Source organism: Paroedura picta, chromosome 3 (genome assembly GCF_049243985.1).
Source record: "Paroedura picta isolate Pp20150507F chromosome 3, Ppicta_v3.0, whole genome shotgun sequence".
NCBI lineage: Eukaryota > Metazoa > Chordata > Lepidosauria > Squamata > Gekkonidae > Paroedura > Paroedura picta.
In genome coordinates, this window is record NC_135371.1 from 168,522,081 (window position 1) to 168,538,989 (window position 16,909).

A 16,909-nucleotide genomic window follows, 5' to 3' on the forward strand; every position below is an offset into this window, starting at 1 on the left:
TTCCTTGACCTACAGGGCAGAGAACAACAGAATGTGCACACTGCATGGATATTGAAAAGCATAAAGCAACAAAGGGTGTACACTATCCAAGAAAGGGGTAGAAAATACCAAATGCTAAGTTAATTATTTATTTAAAATGGGCAGTATCATAAGGACATAGGAAGAGCCCCGCTGGATCAGACCAGTGGTTCACCTAGTCCAGCATCCTCTTCTACACAGTGGCCAACCAGTTCCTCTAAAAGTGGGGGTTCACCAAGCTTAGTAACCACTGATAGACTTCTCCTCCATGAATCCCTTTTAAAGCCATTAGAACTGCTGTTGCATTATTCCCGGACAATCAAAAGCAAAGGACCTCCAAATGGGTGTTTAGCTATTTTATTGAAATGGTTGATCTATGCCATAGGCTGATAGCTTATGTAAGGGCACAAAGCATGAAGCAGTCCATGGCTACTGTTACTTGAACAACTCTACCCTGGCTCAAAACTCCATCAGCATGCAATTGCTACACCAGATGTTGCCTTATACTGGATCAGACCATTGCATACAGCTTGGTCGATATAATCTACTCAGATCAGTATTGGCTCTCCAGGGTCTTCAGGCTGAGATCTTTCACATTGCCTCCTATCTGATCCTTTTAACTGGAGACGCCAGGGATTGAACCTGGGGCCTTCCGATTGTCAAACAGATGCTCTGCCAACTGAGCCCCAGCCCCCTTCTTGAATGAAACTCTTACATGTAGCTGTCTTCTATTGAATCAGGCTCCATCCATCAAGGGTGGTATTGTCTACTCAGACTGGTAGAAGTTCTCCAGGGTATCAGGCTGAGGTCTTCGTACCATCTGTTACCTGATCCCGTTAACTGGAGATGTTGGGGACTGAATCTTTCCCTGAGTCACAGCTCACATGAACCGTACCCAAATGTTCCAACCAAGCTTTATCCTCTTTCCACTACATGCCTCACAAAGTCAAAGAACAAGGTCAAAAACCTACAGACCAGAGAAGTTGTCCAACGGGCTACATCATGGTGATCAAGCAAGAAGGTCGGTTAAGGTGGGATGGCCTGTCTGACCCAACAACCTCAGACATGAGATTCACAGTTTCCCCCCACTATGACTATAATAGTGTCAAGTGGGAAAACAAAATTTGAGTCCAATGGCACCTTTAAGACAAACAAAGTTTCATTAAAGGTACCCAGCTCTTCACTATCTGAAGGAGACTGGTGGCTTACAATTGCCTTACCCTCCTCTCACCACAACATCCTGTGAGGTATATGGGGCTGAAAAAGCTCTGTCAGAATTGCTCAATAACAGCTTTGTGACTAGCTCAAGGTGGCTGCATGTGGAGAAGTGGGGAATCAAACCTGGTTCTCCAGACTCAAGGCCAAGATGCTTAACCACTCCACCACCCTGGTTCTAGGACCTACCCTACTGAACATTCCTTCTGCTGAACTGTCCTCCGAAGATCAGGACAGTGTGAGTAATTAGGGCTATTATCTACTACAACTGATCAGATTGTTGGGGACCACTGCTTTAGGATGCTTTGGGCTGTTCCTGCATTGAGCAGGGGGTTGGACTAGATGGCCTGTACGGCCCTTTCCAACTCTATGCAGGTTTTCAAGCCAATACCAAAGCCTCTCAAATGAGGTGAAATAGAGTGAAGCATGGAAAGGGAGGGGGTCCCTTTAAGAGAGGCTTAGTGGGATGTTGTTTACTTGGTGACCTTGCTGAACTGCATGGGATGTGCTTCAGCTGCCCACATGCACGCATTAAGACTTTATTAAAGGGACAGGGTGTATTTTTTTTTCTCCAGGCTTACCGGCAATGCTGTATATTGGTTACTAGTCTCCCTCAAGATGGAGCAGAAGGGACTGTACCATGCAATTGGCAAGCTAGCTTAGCATGGTGCAGAGATAGTTTCTACCTCAACCCTTTGCTTGGTGTGCTAATTTTCTGTTTACAAGAATAGAAAATGGGTGAAGCTGTAGTGCAGGGTCATTATTTGCAATGGTCCCCTCTGTTAAAAACTGCTCGTCTCTCCCCCCCCCCCCCAACCACAGTTGACTCTTGGAAGCCAAATCCTGTTAAATCTACAGAATTGTTGAGCTCAGCTTCATTCTGCACATGCGCTTGAGAAGCAGAGTTTAGTTTATTATTTTCCTGTGTCAGTTTCTTTTAATGCAAACGTTTTATAACATGTATAATAGAACCAGTTTGGTGTAGTAGTTAGGATGTGAGCTGGTTTGATTCTGCACTCCCCCCCCCCCATGCAACCAGCTGGGTGACCTTGGGCTCACCAGGGCACTGTTAAAGCTGTTCTGACAGAGCAGTGGTATCAGGGCTCTCTCAGCCTCACCTCCCTCACAGGGGGTCTGTTGTGGGGAGAGGAAAGGGAAGGCGACTGTAAGCCACTTTGAGCCTCCTTTGGGTAGAGAAAAGAGGCATATAAGAACCAACTTTTCTTCTTCTTCAGTAATATCAGGGCTCATTCAGCCTCACCTCCCTCACAGGGTGTCTGTTGTGCTGAGAGGAAATGGAATGAGATTGTAAGCCGCTTTGAGACTCCTTCGGGTAGAGAAAAGCGGCATATAAGAACCAACTTTTCTTCTTCTTCAGTAATATCAGGGCTCTCTCAGCCTCCCCTCCCTCACAGGGTGTCCATTGTGGGGAGAGGAAAGGGAAGACAACTGTAAGCTGCTTTGAGACTCCTTCAGGTAGAGAAAAGCGGCATATAAGAACCAACTCTTCTTCTTCTTCAACATAAGGGGTAATCCACCCTGAGTTTCTGAAGACAGGACAGAATATAAATGTATTAATTTATTATTGATGATTTATTTTTTTATACTGCCCTTCCATACGGGTCTGGGCTGCCCAAGTTCAAACAAACAAATAAACAAAATGTTACTTTTTCACATAGAGAAACCCACCTTCAAATACCCGCTGAAAGTGCATTACCCCAAATGCAAATCCTATCCAGAACAGAAGACGTGCCCTCATTCCTTACCTCCCAGCACCTTGGGGGAACCTTGTATTATTTATGGAGGACATGCGAGGCAAGTGAAATTATCGAATCCACACCCGGAGAGATCCTGCCATTTACAAGAACACGCTGCTGGAGGGCTGGTTTGCCAGGATGGTTTTAAAAAATTACTTCCTGAACCTCGGGTGTGAGGCATCCAAGATGTTGAAACTCTCTGACTGGTGGTAAATATCAGCTTTGGGTCCCAGAGACTCTGCCCTTGTGGCTGCTGTGGGCAAGGTTACACCAGGTCTATTCTTGATCTGCCTCCCTCTGAGAATACAGGACAATTTTCCTGTGTAATTCTCCTCTGCAATATGCATAAACCTGGAGACATTACAGAGAAAGTAGTTACTGAACCACCCTGTGGTCAGAGCTAGTAGTTCATTTCTGTGCAGTGCCAGGTGAGGGGGGGGACACAGTTGTGATTTGCTTCAAGTTGTACTTTTCAGGTCACATTAGGAAAAGAAGCAAGAAGAGCTAGGGGGTTTTCACAGCCGTAGAGCAGTGAAGAAACCTCTGTGAAACACTGAATCTGAGGAACTATTTATATGATAAAAACCACTGAGGAAGAAAACAGTTTTGAAAACGGGTTATTGAGGAAGAAAAAAAAATGTGCGTGTTTATCCGGAACCCGTTCCGGTTTATGTTTGTGCATCATAGATATGAAGGCAATATCTACAAAATAAATTGGAATAATTATAGCCAAAAAGATTACATTTTTGTACCATCCAATTGGTTGATTTTTTTTCTGGTTTGGATTATTCCATTCGGCCAGCCCTAATTTGTACTCATGTCTCTCAAAGCAGCTTACAATCATCTTCCCTTCCTTTCTCCACAACAGACGCCCTGTGAAGTCGGTAGACCTGAGAGAGTTCTAAGAGAACTGTGACTGGCCCAAGGTCACCCAGCAGGCCTCATGTCTCTCAGAGCAGTTCCTCTCTCTACCACAGATGCCCTGTGAGGTAGGTGGGACTGAGGGAGCTCTGAGAGAACTGTGACTGACTCAGGGTCAACCAGCTGACCGCATGTAGAGGAGTGGGAAAACAAACCTGGTTCTCCAGATTAGAAGCCACCACTTTTAACCTTAACAATAATGCGAGGAAATGAGCCACTGGAAAACAGTAATGCTAGGAATTTGGGAAAGTGCCAATAATTCTAGGAAAAGAGCCACGGTAAGGCAACAAAAAGGATCCTCACTAGAACACCTTGGAGGACCCATTTTCAGCCAGTGTTACAACATCTACACTGGTTACCAATTTGCTTCCAGGTCAAGTTCAAGATTTTGGTTCTGACCTGTAAGGCTATACGCAGCCTGGATCCTACCTATCTGCAGACTGCTTATCTGCTTATGGCCCCTGCAGAGCACTTTGCTCTGTGGGTATGAATCTGCTGCTTGTCCCAGGCCCCCAGAACATTCACCTAGCCTCGACCAGGGCCAGGGCCTTTTCGGCCCTGGCCCCAGCCTGGTGGAATGAGCTCCCGGAAGAGCTACGGACCCTGACGGAGCTATCGAGGTTCAGCAGGGCCTGTAATCCAGAGCTCTTCCGCCAGTCTTTTGGCTAGGGAGGAGGGGATGTCCTAGGATTTACGACCTAGAGGTCCCACTTTGTGAAAAAGCAGTATTGTTAGATCTTTCTTGGGTTATTTCAGAGAGTGGATGCATTTGGGGTATGTGATTGACTGACTGGGATGGGGGGAGGATGTTGTTCCGCCACCTGCTGGATTGTTAGATTGTAATATTGTTATGTTATCGGGTCAGGCTATTTTTTAGAATAGAAACTGGCAGCCTTTTAACTCGTCTGAAAAGTGACCCTCTTAAATTTCGATGGTTCCAGGCTATTGAACAAAAATTAGTCTCCATTGGCATCGATCTGAACTCCCTACTACCTCTGGGGGAAAAATGTATCTTCCGGATTATTAAACAGAGAATATTAGACCACGAGCAGCAGGAACTCATACCTACCCAACCTCGGGTCTGCTCACCAGCATTCTTTGGCATCACTATGCAGAGAAATATTATGCCTACATATCTACATCTTCTTGATGTCCCACCCCTGAGAAGAGCTTTTCTCCTTGCACGAATGAATGCTTTCCCCTCAAAGGTCTTAGAGGGAAGATTCCACCATATCCCATACCATGCGAGACTCTGTCCGTGTGGTTCTGACTGCCCTGACTCTGTCTCACACATTTTGTTAGATTGCCCCTTATATGAGCAGTGTCGGGATGACAGCTTTGTTGCTTTGCTGGGAAACAAGCCTTCTATAAGTAAATCTATGACCTTGCAATCTCTGCTCTCTGACAAAGACCCAGAGGTAACCATTTTAGTTGCCAGAGTTTTAACTAAGATGCTTTTATAATATGCTGCCTACCTTGTATTTTATCTTTTATAGTTTATTTAATCATTTTAAAGATCTGTTTGGCTATGTAACCCCATGGCCTATTTTATTATTTTGTTGAAATTTTAAACCCGTATTTTTATATGTCTTATACATATTTTATGCCAATAAAAGGTTACTGACTGACTTATCGGGGATTAATTGAAGATTTTTTTTTTAATTGAAGCTGTATTGTTATATTTTTACAGTTTTTATCTTGTTGTGAGCAGCCTTGGGCTAACTGTGTTGGGAGAGGTGGGATATAAATTAAATCATAAATAAATCCAACGTGACATGGATTGACTCTGTCAAGCAAGTTTGCAAAAATGAGTGAGGCTGTCAACGAGTGGCCATTTTGGACGCCCATCATTCACAGGGCGGCCAGAAACCAGAAGTGACTTAATGGGATAGCAAACGCCAGTCTATGGAGGCAACTTAGTGAAAGTCAACTGCTCTGACTGTCAAGAACTTCTTCCGGAGGTTTAGATGGAATTTCTTTTGAATTAATTTCATCCCATTGGTTCTGGTCCATCTCTCTGGAGCAAGAGAGAACAACTCTGCCCCACCCTCTACATGGCAGCCTTTTCAATACTTGAAGATTGCTATCAGATCCCCTCTCAGTCGCCTCCTCTCCAGGAACATCTCAGGAAGTTCATGGTGAGTTTCAGAGCGGTGAATCGACAGTGAAGACACACTTACCTGGAAGCATTGATGTTTGGTATTTCCACAAGGGCAGAGGAGTGGAGTGTTTCAACCGTGGACTTGAGAGTCCAAAGAATGTTAGAACTGTGGTCCAGGGAACAGCTGTCAGTGCCAGTTCTGTAACTGCCATTAATCGGGACACGCAGGACCCATAGACATATGTAGATTTATCAAACCAAAGGAATGTGATATGCTTCCACACAATTTATTGATGATTTTCAAGCAGAGAAATGCAGAATCCCCAAAGCAGATTCCTGCTCCCCTTCCCTCTTTCATATGCAAAGAAGGCCATCTCCATCCCCCCACACCACCCTGCACCATGCAGGGAGCAAATTGCAATTGCTTGCAAAGAAACAAATTCAATTGGAATGAAGGCAAGTATCATTTTAGTAGCACAACAATCAGAGAAATGTTGGGATTTCATTCTGAATCACGGAGTTAGCATCCTGCAACATACTGGGAGAGATCTCGTCCCTTGCAGTATCTCCTCCAAGCCACCCTGAAAGTCAGAAAGAGAGGGGGAAATTATACACAATCACATAATGGTTCCTTTGACAGGTGCAGGTAAGGAGGGCCTCTTGAGATAGATATTCAGAAAGCCTGCAATTAAAGTATCTTTCACTCTATTCATATACCACAAACTCAATTTGGATGTCAAACAGAAAGTCTGTCTGTAAGATTTCCATTTCCAGAAACCTTAACAAATCAATTTTACATGTTTGCCTCCCATTTCCTTTCAGTCTGTTTGCCCTCATCTGTTTCACTTAGATTGGGGTAATTTTTGCACTAGCTACTATGCCTCTAGGGAGGGCAGGCAGCTTTGTGTGGTCTTGTTAGGTCATAGGAAACCACCATGGAAGACTTCGGGCTTTCCCATGTTCTCATTTTCTTCACTTGTTAGTTCCTGTTTCCTCAGAATTTTTCCCCGTTCTGCACACATTTTGCTCCCTCTGGTGGTCAATTCAATATCTCACCCATTTTATGCCAGACATAAGCCGTCAAATTGACCACTAGAGGGAGCAAAATACATGGAGCAGAAACATACATAAATCCCAAAGAAACAGGAACTTACATCCCAAGAATATGAGAATTTGGGAAAGCCCTCTCACAAGTAAGTCAATGGCAATCCACTTTTCATTTGCCTACGTACCATAAATACTAATCTGTCCTATTTACACATTTTATGTATGTATGTATGTATGTATGTATGTATGTATGTATGTATGTATGTATGTATGTATGTATGTATGTATGTATGTTTGTTTGTTTGTTTGTTTGTTTGTTTGTTTGTTTGTTTGTTTGTTTGTTTGTTTGTTTGTTAGCTGCCTTTCTTCCTTACAGAGCTCAAGGCAGTTTGCATGATTAGATAAAACACTGAGATTAAAATAATTTTTTAAAACTGTCAAATCTTAAAATCACTACTGGGGATTGTTCCTGACCTTAACCCAATGCAGTCCTAAATAAAAACCATCTTCAACTGCCTCCTAACAATCAAAAGTGAGGGGCTCAAACACACCTCCCCAAGAAGGTTTATTTCATTAACGTGGAGCTTCTTTAATTGGACAGTCACGAATATATAGGAATATAAAGGTAAAGGTAAAGGTATCCCCTGTGCAAGCACCGGGTCATGTCTGAACCTTGGGGTGACGCCTTCTAGCGTTTTCATGGCAGACTCAATACGGGGTGGTTTGTCAGTGCCTTCCCCAGTCATTGCCGTTTACCCCCCAGCAAGCTGGGTACTCATTTTACCGACCTCGGAAGGATGGAAGGCTGAGTCAACCTTGAGCCGGCTGCTGGGATCGAACTCCCAGCCTCATGGGCAGAGCTTTCAGACTGCATGTCTGCTGCCCTACCACTGCGCCACAAGAGGCTCTATAAAGGAATGTACAGTCCCTCAGATAGCCTCAGCTCAAGCTATGTAGGCCTTTCATAGTCAAAATCAACACCTTGAATTGGGATCAAGAGTGGATCAGTAGCTAGTGTGATTGCTGTAAAGTTGGGGTCATCTGCTCCTGACAGCTGGACCCAAACAGCAGTCCAGCTGCAGTACTCTGTACTAGCTGTAGCCTCCAAACACTCTTCCAGGGTACCATTGCTGTTGTCCAGTCTGCACATAACTAAAGCATGGATTGCCTTTGCTAGATCGGATGCCCCAGCCGAAACTGGGCAAAAGCACTTGCTGCAGCCACCTGATTTTCTATGGAGACTGCTCTGTTGAGCACTATTGCAAGCTGCAATCTTGGTTTTTCAAGGGGAGCAAAGTTAGCAGGGCCAGATTCCCATCCCCAAGTTCTGGATAGAGGTCATCAGCTAGGATAATTGGAGCGATTTCTGTTCCAAACCCTAGCCTGAAGCCATCTTGGGTGCAGAAAATCAGTCCCTTCCAAGAGCCCCTTGAAATAAGTGTTCGGATTTGGGAACGCTCGTTTTTTAGAACTGGTGTCATCCTGATACTCAGAGGTGCTGAATGAAGATGGACTCACCAGGCACCTATCCCGTTGGGATCCTGGACGATTCTCTTGGCACACGCAATATCATCACTGATGTCATTATTCAGAAAGCCTGCCGAAAAGGTTGCCAGAAAATAGAGGTTATTAGGGGCTGCTGTTTCTTTCCAACCATCACATTCATCAGTCAGCAACAGTAGATACAGTCATGGTCACCACCCTACAACTGTGAGTAGGGTCACGCTCTGCTATCTCCACCAATATTCAACTATTAGGGGTGAACAAGGGTTTGGATCGACAGATTCCCTCAAATCTATTCTGGTATGGCTTTGGCAGTCCAATATTTCTTAAGTTCTACTCCAGGTGCTTCTTGCAAGAAAGGAGAATTTCAGGGTCGAAGTGGCAATGGGCATTTCCCTGGGCATGCACGAAAGGGCCACAAGAGCCCAGCTCAGACACAGTCCCTTCTGCCCACCATCCACTCACAATCTGCCTATGTTGACAGAATCACCATTTCTGTCCGATGGCTATTTAGCTTCTGCTTAAATACTTCCAAAGAAGTAGAACCTACCACCTCCCGAGGAAGCCTGTTCCACTGAGGAACCGCTCTGTCAGGGACTCCTTCAGGAAGTTCAGCCGAAAGTTCTTTTGTAACCAAGACGTATGAAGAAAGGTTGGGGGAGCTTGGTCTGTTTAGCCTGGAGAGGAGACGACTGAGAGGGGATTTGATCTTCAAGGATTTAAAAGGCTGCCATATGGAGGATGGAGCAGAGTTGTTCTCTCTTGCCCCGGTGGGATGGACCAGAACCCATGGGGTGAAATTAATTCAAAAGAAATTCTGCCTAAACATCAGGAAGAAGTTCCTGACAGTGAGAGCAGTTTCTCAGTGGAACAGGCTTCCTCGGGAGGTGGTGGGTTCTCCATCTTTGGAGATTTTTAAGCAGAGGCTGGAGAGCCATCTGACGGAGAGGCTGATTCTGTGAAGGCTCAAGGGGGTGGCAGGTGACAGTGGATGAGTGATAGGGTTGTGAGTGTCCTGCATAGTGCAGGGGGTTGGACTAGATGACCCAGGAGGTCCCTTCCAACTCTATGATTCTATGACACTAGTAACTTACTGCTGCAGGAGGTGTGACAACCATCAGCTGTCCTGCCTTCTCCATTGGAGCACCACCAACGGCTGTTGATCTGAAAAATCCCGTAGTCCCTGCTGCCGTCCCAGTTGGGTGGACCCACAGCACTGGTGTCATATCCGCTTTCATGATCAGCCAAACAGATCCCTGGAAGAAACAAAACAGCAAATCCATGAAGAAAGTGACCGGGGGTAGGGTGGAATATGTGCCAGGTGTAAACTATCTGATGGTTGCCAACATTCTGAAATGGAAAAGGCTCTTTGATCTCTCCTTTTCACCAAACATAGGAGATCCTTCACCCTCTTTCACTATAATGCCCTACTCTCTGCATATTTGAGTGGGAAATTTAGTGGATTCCCAGTCATGGGTTGGGATGGCATCGGCAATGAGGATCAACGAGACAACTGATTCAAGTGGGCAGCCATGCTGGTCTGAAGTAACAGAACGAATTTAGAGTCCGGTGGCCCCTTTGAGACCAACAAACCTTTATTCAAGGTACGAGCTTTCGTGTTCACATACACTTCCTCAGATACAATCCACAAAAGCTCATCCTTATCCATTGTTGTTCCTCTTAATATTTGTGAAACAGACTTGTGGGTGGAGAGTGTCCGGTGTCCAAGTTGAAATAGGGCCGATCTGATTGGCCCTGCCCCTAAAGCTCCCACCCTCCATCTCTGCACGCTAGCCACTTTCCTCTCAGTTGCCTCAGCAAGCGTGTGTGAGAGAGGCACAAACACAGAGACAGCCCTGCCAAACTGCACACAAGCCCTTATTACCTCCATAGCCCTGCTGCAAGGGGGAGAGAGACAGATGCTGAGAGAGCTGTCCCAAACTGCTAACGAGGCCTCTCCTGCAGGACAGAGAGGGAGAGAGCTGCGTCTGCTGGTGTCCCCTGGGTCCTAGCACCCATTGTATTCCTGGTTACAATGGGCTTTCTTGCTAGTACCTTGAATAAAACTTTGTTGGGCTTAAAAGTGCTAGGTAAAGGTAAAGGTATCCCCTGTGCAAGCACCGAGTCATGTCTGACCCTTGGGGTGACGCCCTCCAGCATTTTCATGGCAGACTCAATACGGGGTGGTTTGCCAGTGCCTTCCCCAGTCATTACCGTTTACCCCCCAGCAAGCTGGGTACTCATTTTACCGACCTCGGAAGGATGGAAGGCTGAGTCGACCTTGAGCCGGCTGCTGGGATTGAACTCCCAGCCTCATGGGCAGAGCTTTCAGACTGCATGACTGCTGCCTTACCACTCTGCGCCACAAGAGGCTCTTTAAAAGTGCTACTAGACTCCAAATTCATTTAGAGACAACTGAGCCCTTCTTATTTGAGTGCAAATTATACAGTTACATCCATACAGAAGTATTCATGTCATTCCTTATAAAATGCTTGTGTGGCCTGAGGCTAGCCTCTAGAGCTGCCTTTCTCCACTTTTTTTAGCATTGAGAAGCCCTTGAAACATTATGCAGGCTCCAAGATACCCCAGAAGTGCCGTGATTGTGCAGAATATGGTTGGGAAGCATACCTGTGGACATGCCCACCCAGAGGCCCTCTCTTTCCCACCCTCTCCAGGCCCATCACTGGCCATTTGAGAGACAGGGGTGAGTCAACAGTAGACCAGGAATGTATGACTAGGCTAAAGTCACGTGGTGAGCTTCTGTGGCTAGTTGGAGATTCAAACCTGGGGCTCCTAGACCTGGTCTGATCCTTTAAGAAGAATGTGCTGTCCAAGCTCACTCCGCAAACTTCCATGGCCAAAAGGGAGATTCGAACCTAGGTCACCGAAATCCTTGACCAGCCTTTCTTGACTTTCTTACTGTTGAGAAATGCCTGAAACACACTTCAGGCTGCGGGAAAATGGATAAATTTTAAAAATATATTTAAAATGAATGCACTCTCACCCATTGAGGAAACTCTTCCAGGGCCGTCAAGAAACTCCAGGGTTTCATGAAACCCTGGTTGAGAAAGCCTGTTCTGGTGGAACAGGGAATCATTTGACGTCTTGGTCCAGAAGTATCTCCCTGGACTCTTTCAGAAAGCATCTGGAAAGTATAGCAGCACTTGCTGTATATATGGGGGGAAACAGAATAGGCGGGGGGGAGGGGGAGAAGTCAAGCAGACTCACAATTTGCCAGGCTGTAGCCATGAAAGCCATCCATGCCCGCATTTCTCAGAATTCTCACGAGTTGGCATCTCTGTAACACTTCTGCTTCATTAGCTACAACGAGCAAGAAGAAGAAAGCGGCTAGAAGCTGGACCTTCATGGCTGGAGGTCTCTAGAGGACGATGTGAAGCTCTGCTCAGGTCCCCGCTGGACTTTATAGCCCAAACCTCCTTGACGGCAAACAGCGGCTTGCCCTATTGTAGGTGAGTGGGAAGAACACAGATTAATCCCACCCGGGTCATTTCATATAGGAATGCATGCAATGCAAACATGAGAAGAAGAATGCTCAAAACTCAATCATAAGTATAATCCTTTCAAACAAGGGGAAAAATCCAACCGTTTGTCCTGGGTCCAAATATCTGTCACTCCAATGCCTTTTATTTCAAATTATTATTTGTCCTGCTTAAGATTTTCCTCGTGTTCTTTGCCGTTCTCACGGACAAGCAGCGGTCAAGATTTTTCGCAGTCATTTTGCCAAAGCGCCGTTGCGGTTTTCTTTCTTTGCGCAAGGTACTCAACACCCAAGTCAGCAATGAGCAAACAATCCATTCTCAGCCATCCAGTAGATGTACCCTTCCCAGAGCCAAAGCACATGATCACAGTATTGAACTTACCTGATGCAATCTTCCCTTCAGTGGGTCCCCAAGATTGGTTAGAATCAGGGGTAGTCAACCTGTGTTCATGGACTACAGATGTTCATGACTACAATTCCCATGAGCCCCTGCCAGCAAACACTGGCAGGGGCTCTTGGGAATTGTAGTCCATGCACATCTGGAGGACCACAGGTTGTCTACCCCTGGGTTAGATCATGACCCACTTGTTCCAAGCTGGGCAATTTCAATTAGCATGCCTCCATGGGACAGAGAGGGAGGCCATCCTCCAGAAATAAAATAGCCCCTTGCCCAGCAGTAACCAGGAGAATTTTTATTTCATGAAACAACCAACAACATGGAAGAAGAAGAAGAAGAAGAAGAAGAAGAAGAAGAAGAAGAAGAGTTAGTTTTTATATGCCGCTTTTCCCTCCCCGAAGGAGGCTCAAAGTGGCTTCCATTCGCCTTCCCTTTCCTCTCCCCACAACAGACACCCTGTGAGGGAGGGGAGGCTGAGGGAGCCCTGATATTACGGAAGAAGAAAAAGAGTTGGTTCTTATATGCCGCTTTTCTCTACCCAAAGGAGTCTCAAAGCGGCTTACAGTTGCCTTCCCTTTCCTCTCCCCACAACAGACACTCTGTGAGGGAGGTGAGGCTGAGAGAGCCCTGATATTACTGAAGAAGAAAAAGAGTTGGTCCTTATATGCCGCTTTTCCCTCCCCGAAGGAGTCTCAAAGCGGCTTCCAATCGCCTTCCCTTTCCTCTCCTCACAACAGACACCCTGTGAAGGAAGTGAGACTGAGAGAGCCCTGATATTATTGAAGAAGAAGAGCTGGTTCTTATATGCCGCTTTTCTCTCCCTGAAGGAGTCTCAAAGCTTGTGTGATCTCCAATTTCATGATGTGCTTTTCCGGGATCGATGCCATCGGGTATTCCCATCGGTACCAGCTGAGGATGTCCATCAGCCTAGGAAATCTTTTCAGTTTGTGATCCTGGCTGGCGAAAATGATTTGCTAAAACCTCGGAAGCATCCTTTGCTTGGTCCGCATGTAGTGAAGGAAGACCATAAAGAACAAGTGATGTTGCACCCTATTACATCTTTGAAAGAAGTAAGACTGGACTTAACATGCCTGAATATTTCTCAAGTGCTACCAGAATGTGCTGCATTTGTGACTACTAGTCACGAAGGATGGAGACAATGGTTAAGGTTCAGTTCAGTTCAAACTTTATTACAGTCGTTCAAACCAAGTTGCATGAAGTTAATACATTAGAGACCAAAAGAATACGGTGAAGGTTGTGGTATGAAACACAGTTGGCAAAAGTCCGGAGGGTTAGAAGTCTGGATACCATAATGGGGGTCATCAGGTTTGGCGACTGGGCTTGTTGATTTTATTTATTTATTTATTTATTTATTTATTTATTTATTTATTTATTTATTTATTTATTTGGATTTTTATACCGCCCATTCTTTACAGCTCTGGGCGGTTTCCATGGAACAGTTATGAAATTCTTTACATGGAACATTATAATAATTTAATCTGTAACATACAGTTTCAGTAAAGGTAAAGGTATCCCCTGTGCAAGCACCGAGTCATGTCTGACCCTTGGGGTGACGCCCTCCAGTGTTTTCATGGCAGACTCAATACGGGGTGGTTTGCCAGTGCCTTCCCCAGTCATTACCGTTTACCCCCCAGCAAGCTGGGCGCTCATTTTACCGACCTTGGAAGGATGGAAGGTTGAGTCAACCTTGAGCCGGCTACTGGGATTGAACTCCCAGCCTCATGGGCAGACAGATTCAGACAGCATGTCGCTGCCTTACCACTCTGCGCCACAAGAGGCTCTTTACAGTTTCAGTACAACACCATAACAACCAAATAACAATTTACGATACAACATAAATAACAACAATTGTTGTTGTTGATGCAATGTCTATTGAGGTACTGGCCAACAAGATTAGCTACACAAATAAGGATATTCGGAAATTCCACTAACATCCCCTTTAGCTCAATTGGGGGCGGGACAGAAATTGGTTGCACAGATTTTGCCCTTCTGGCAAACCCTGGAACATGAAAATGATTTATTGTTATTGGAGGGGTGAGGTGTACTTCAAATAAACACCTCATTAGCTTTGGCTTGGATTCAAACTCAGGATCTCAGTCAGCGAATTGTGATGCTAGTGATTCGGGAGGGATTGTTAGAGATTTTGCCTTTAGGGAGATTGAACATTTGATTTGGGAAAATGTGACACCTGAAGAATGGGAATTTCTGGGCTTCTGGAAAATGGGGAATTTTTCTTCTAACCCTTTGGAGTCCAAAATGACAGCTTTTGTATTAACTATGTCTCAAAAGGTTAAGTTTTACATGCACCCTATTGTTCCTTTGGGATTGCAATTATCTGAGGGGTTGGTATTGTATTCTAGGGCAGGGGCTCATGGGAATTGTAGTCCATGAACATCTGGAGGACCACAGGTTAACTACTCCTGTCCTAGGGATCATCATTTATGGGCATACAAGCCCCAAGTTAAATGGGAAACTATTTTCCAGTATGGCAGGATGTGTCCAGAAGAAGAAGAGTTGGTTCTTATACGCCGCCTTTCTCTACCTGAAGGAGTCTCAAAATGGCTTACAGTCACCTTCCCTTTCCTCTCCGCACAACAGACACCCTGTGGGGTGGGTGAGGCTGAGAGAGCCCTGATATCACTGCCCGGTCAGAACAGTTTTATCAGTATTGTAGTGAGCCCAAGGTCACCCAGCTGGCTGCATGTGGGGGAGCACAGAATCAACCCTGGCTCGCCAGATTAGAAGTCCGCACTCCTAACCACTACACCAAACTGGCTCCAGTATGGGGTTCTGGGATTTGTGTGTGAAGACTGTAACTTTCAGCAACGAGATGAATGTTTTTATGAAAAAGACAATGGTACTCAGAAATGTTCTTTTGATATTATGTCAGAAAAAGGCAGCTCTGTGATTTATGCAGGGAAAGGATGTAAGAACTCATTGTTCTTTGGCTCATATTGATGATCTGAAGATCTATTATATACCTACACAAGTAAACAGATGTTTCTGTGCAGTCACAAAGATCAGAGGATGTGCCTTTGAATATCACGTCCCCAAGTGGACAGTGGATCTAATACAAGGGAGGCTGGGGTTACTAACATGGCCGTCTTGTATTTTTCCACTGGCAATGTATTGTAAAGGACTATGTGCTTTTTGTACAATCACCTTGTGCCCCTCAATTATGTATTTCCAATGCTGCAAACACCAAAACAGAGCCAAGCACTCTCGCTCACATGGGGTATGCCCAGCCTGTCCCTGGAGCAGAGTAGCTGCAGTAGCAATGTCTTTGGATGCTAATTAGAATCATAGAATCATAGAGTTGGAAGGGACCGCCTGGGTCATCTAGTCCAACCCCCTGCACTATGCAGGACACTCACATCCCTATCGCTCATCTACTGTCACCTGCCACCCCCTTGAACCTTTACAGAATCAGCCTCTCCATCAGATGGCTCTCCAGCCTCTGTTTAAAAATTTCCAAAGATGGAGAACCCACCACCTCCTGAGGAAGCCTGTTCCACTGAGGAACCGCTCTGACTGTCAGGAACTTCTTCAGTTTGGTGTAGTGGTTAGGAGTGCGGACTTCTAATCTGGCATGCCAGGTTCGATTCTGCACTCCCCCACATGCAGCCAGCTGGGTGACCTTGGGCTCGCCACGGCACTGATAAAACTGTTCTGATTGAGCAGTGATATCAGGGCTCTCTCAGCCTCCCCCACCTCACAGGGTGTCTGTTGTGGGGAGAGGAATGGGAAGGCGACTGTAAGCCGCTTTGAGCCTCTTTCGGGTAGGGGAAAGCGGCATATAAGAACCAACTCTTCTTCTTCTTCCGGATGTTTAGATGGAATTTCTTTTGAATTAATTTCATCCCATTTGTTCTGGTCTGTCCTTCTGGAGCAAGAGAGAACAATTCTGCTCCATCCTCCATATGGAACCCTTTTAATTGAATCAGGAAAGGCTGGGACCAAATACCCTGGCTCCAAATCTGTCATTCCAATGCCTTTTATTTCAAATTATTATTTGCCTTGCTTAAATAATTTCCTAGTGTACTTTGCCGTTCTCACACACAAGCAGCGGCCCAGATTTTTCGCAATCATGCTGACAAAGTGCCGTTGTGGTTTTCTTTCTTTGCGCAAGGTACTCAACACCCAAGTCAGTGATTAGCAAACATTGGATGAGGAAAGACTCCCCCATCCAAGGGTAAGCTATGCTGGAGCATTTGCCAAGTCCCATTTGAATTGCTGAAAAGCCTCCATGTGTTCCTTTCCCCACTTCCATTGCCTATTCTTCTTTAGAAGACCCCATAAGGGGCGAGATTTCTCAGCTTATCCCTGTATAGAATCATAGAATCATAGAGTTGGAAGGGGCCATACAGGCCATCTAGTCCAATCCCCTGTTCAACGCAGGATCAGCCCTAAGCATCCTAAAGCATCCAAGA

The 16,909-nt window shown here is 45.5% G+C and overlaps 1 protein-coding gene across 1 annotated transcript; it reads right to left on the bottom strand.

Annotated features, from left to right (window-relative positions):
* Nucleotides 1-6,283: 6,283 nt before the first annotated feature.
* On the bottom strand, nt 6,284-11,996 carry LOC143833485 (lysozyme C, milk isozyme-like). Its single transcript, XM_077329356.1, has 4 exons — nt 11,791-11,996; nt 9,657-9,818; nt 8,578-8,656; nt 6,284-6,593 (listed from the first exon to the last, which is right to left on the bottom strand). The coding sequence occupies exons 1-4, from the start codon at nt 11,927-11,929 to the stop codon at nt 6,533-6,535; spliced, it is 441 nt and encodes a 146-aa protein (XP_077185471.1). The 5' UTR covers nt 11,930-11,996; the 3' UTR covers nt 6,284-6,532.
* Between the last annotated feature and the right edge of the window lie 4,913 nt (nt 11,997-16,909).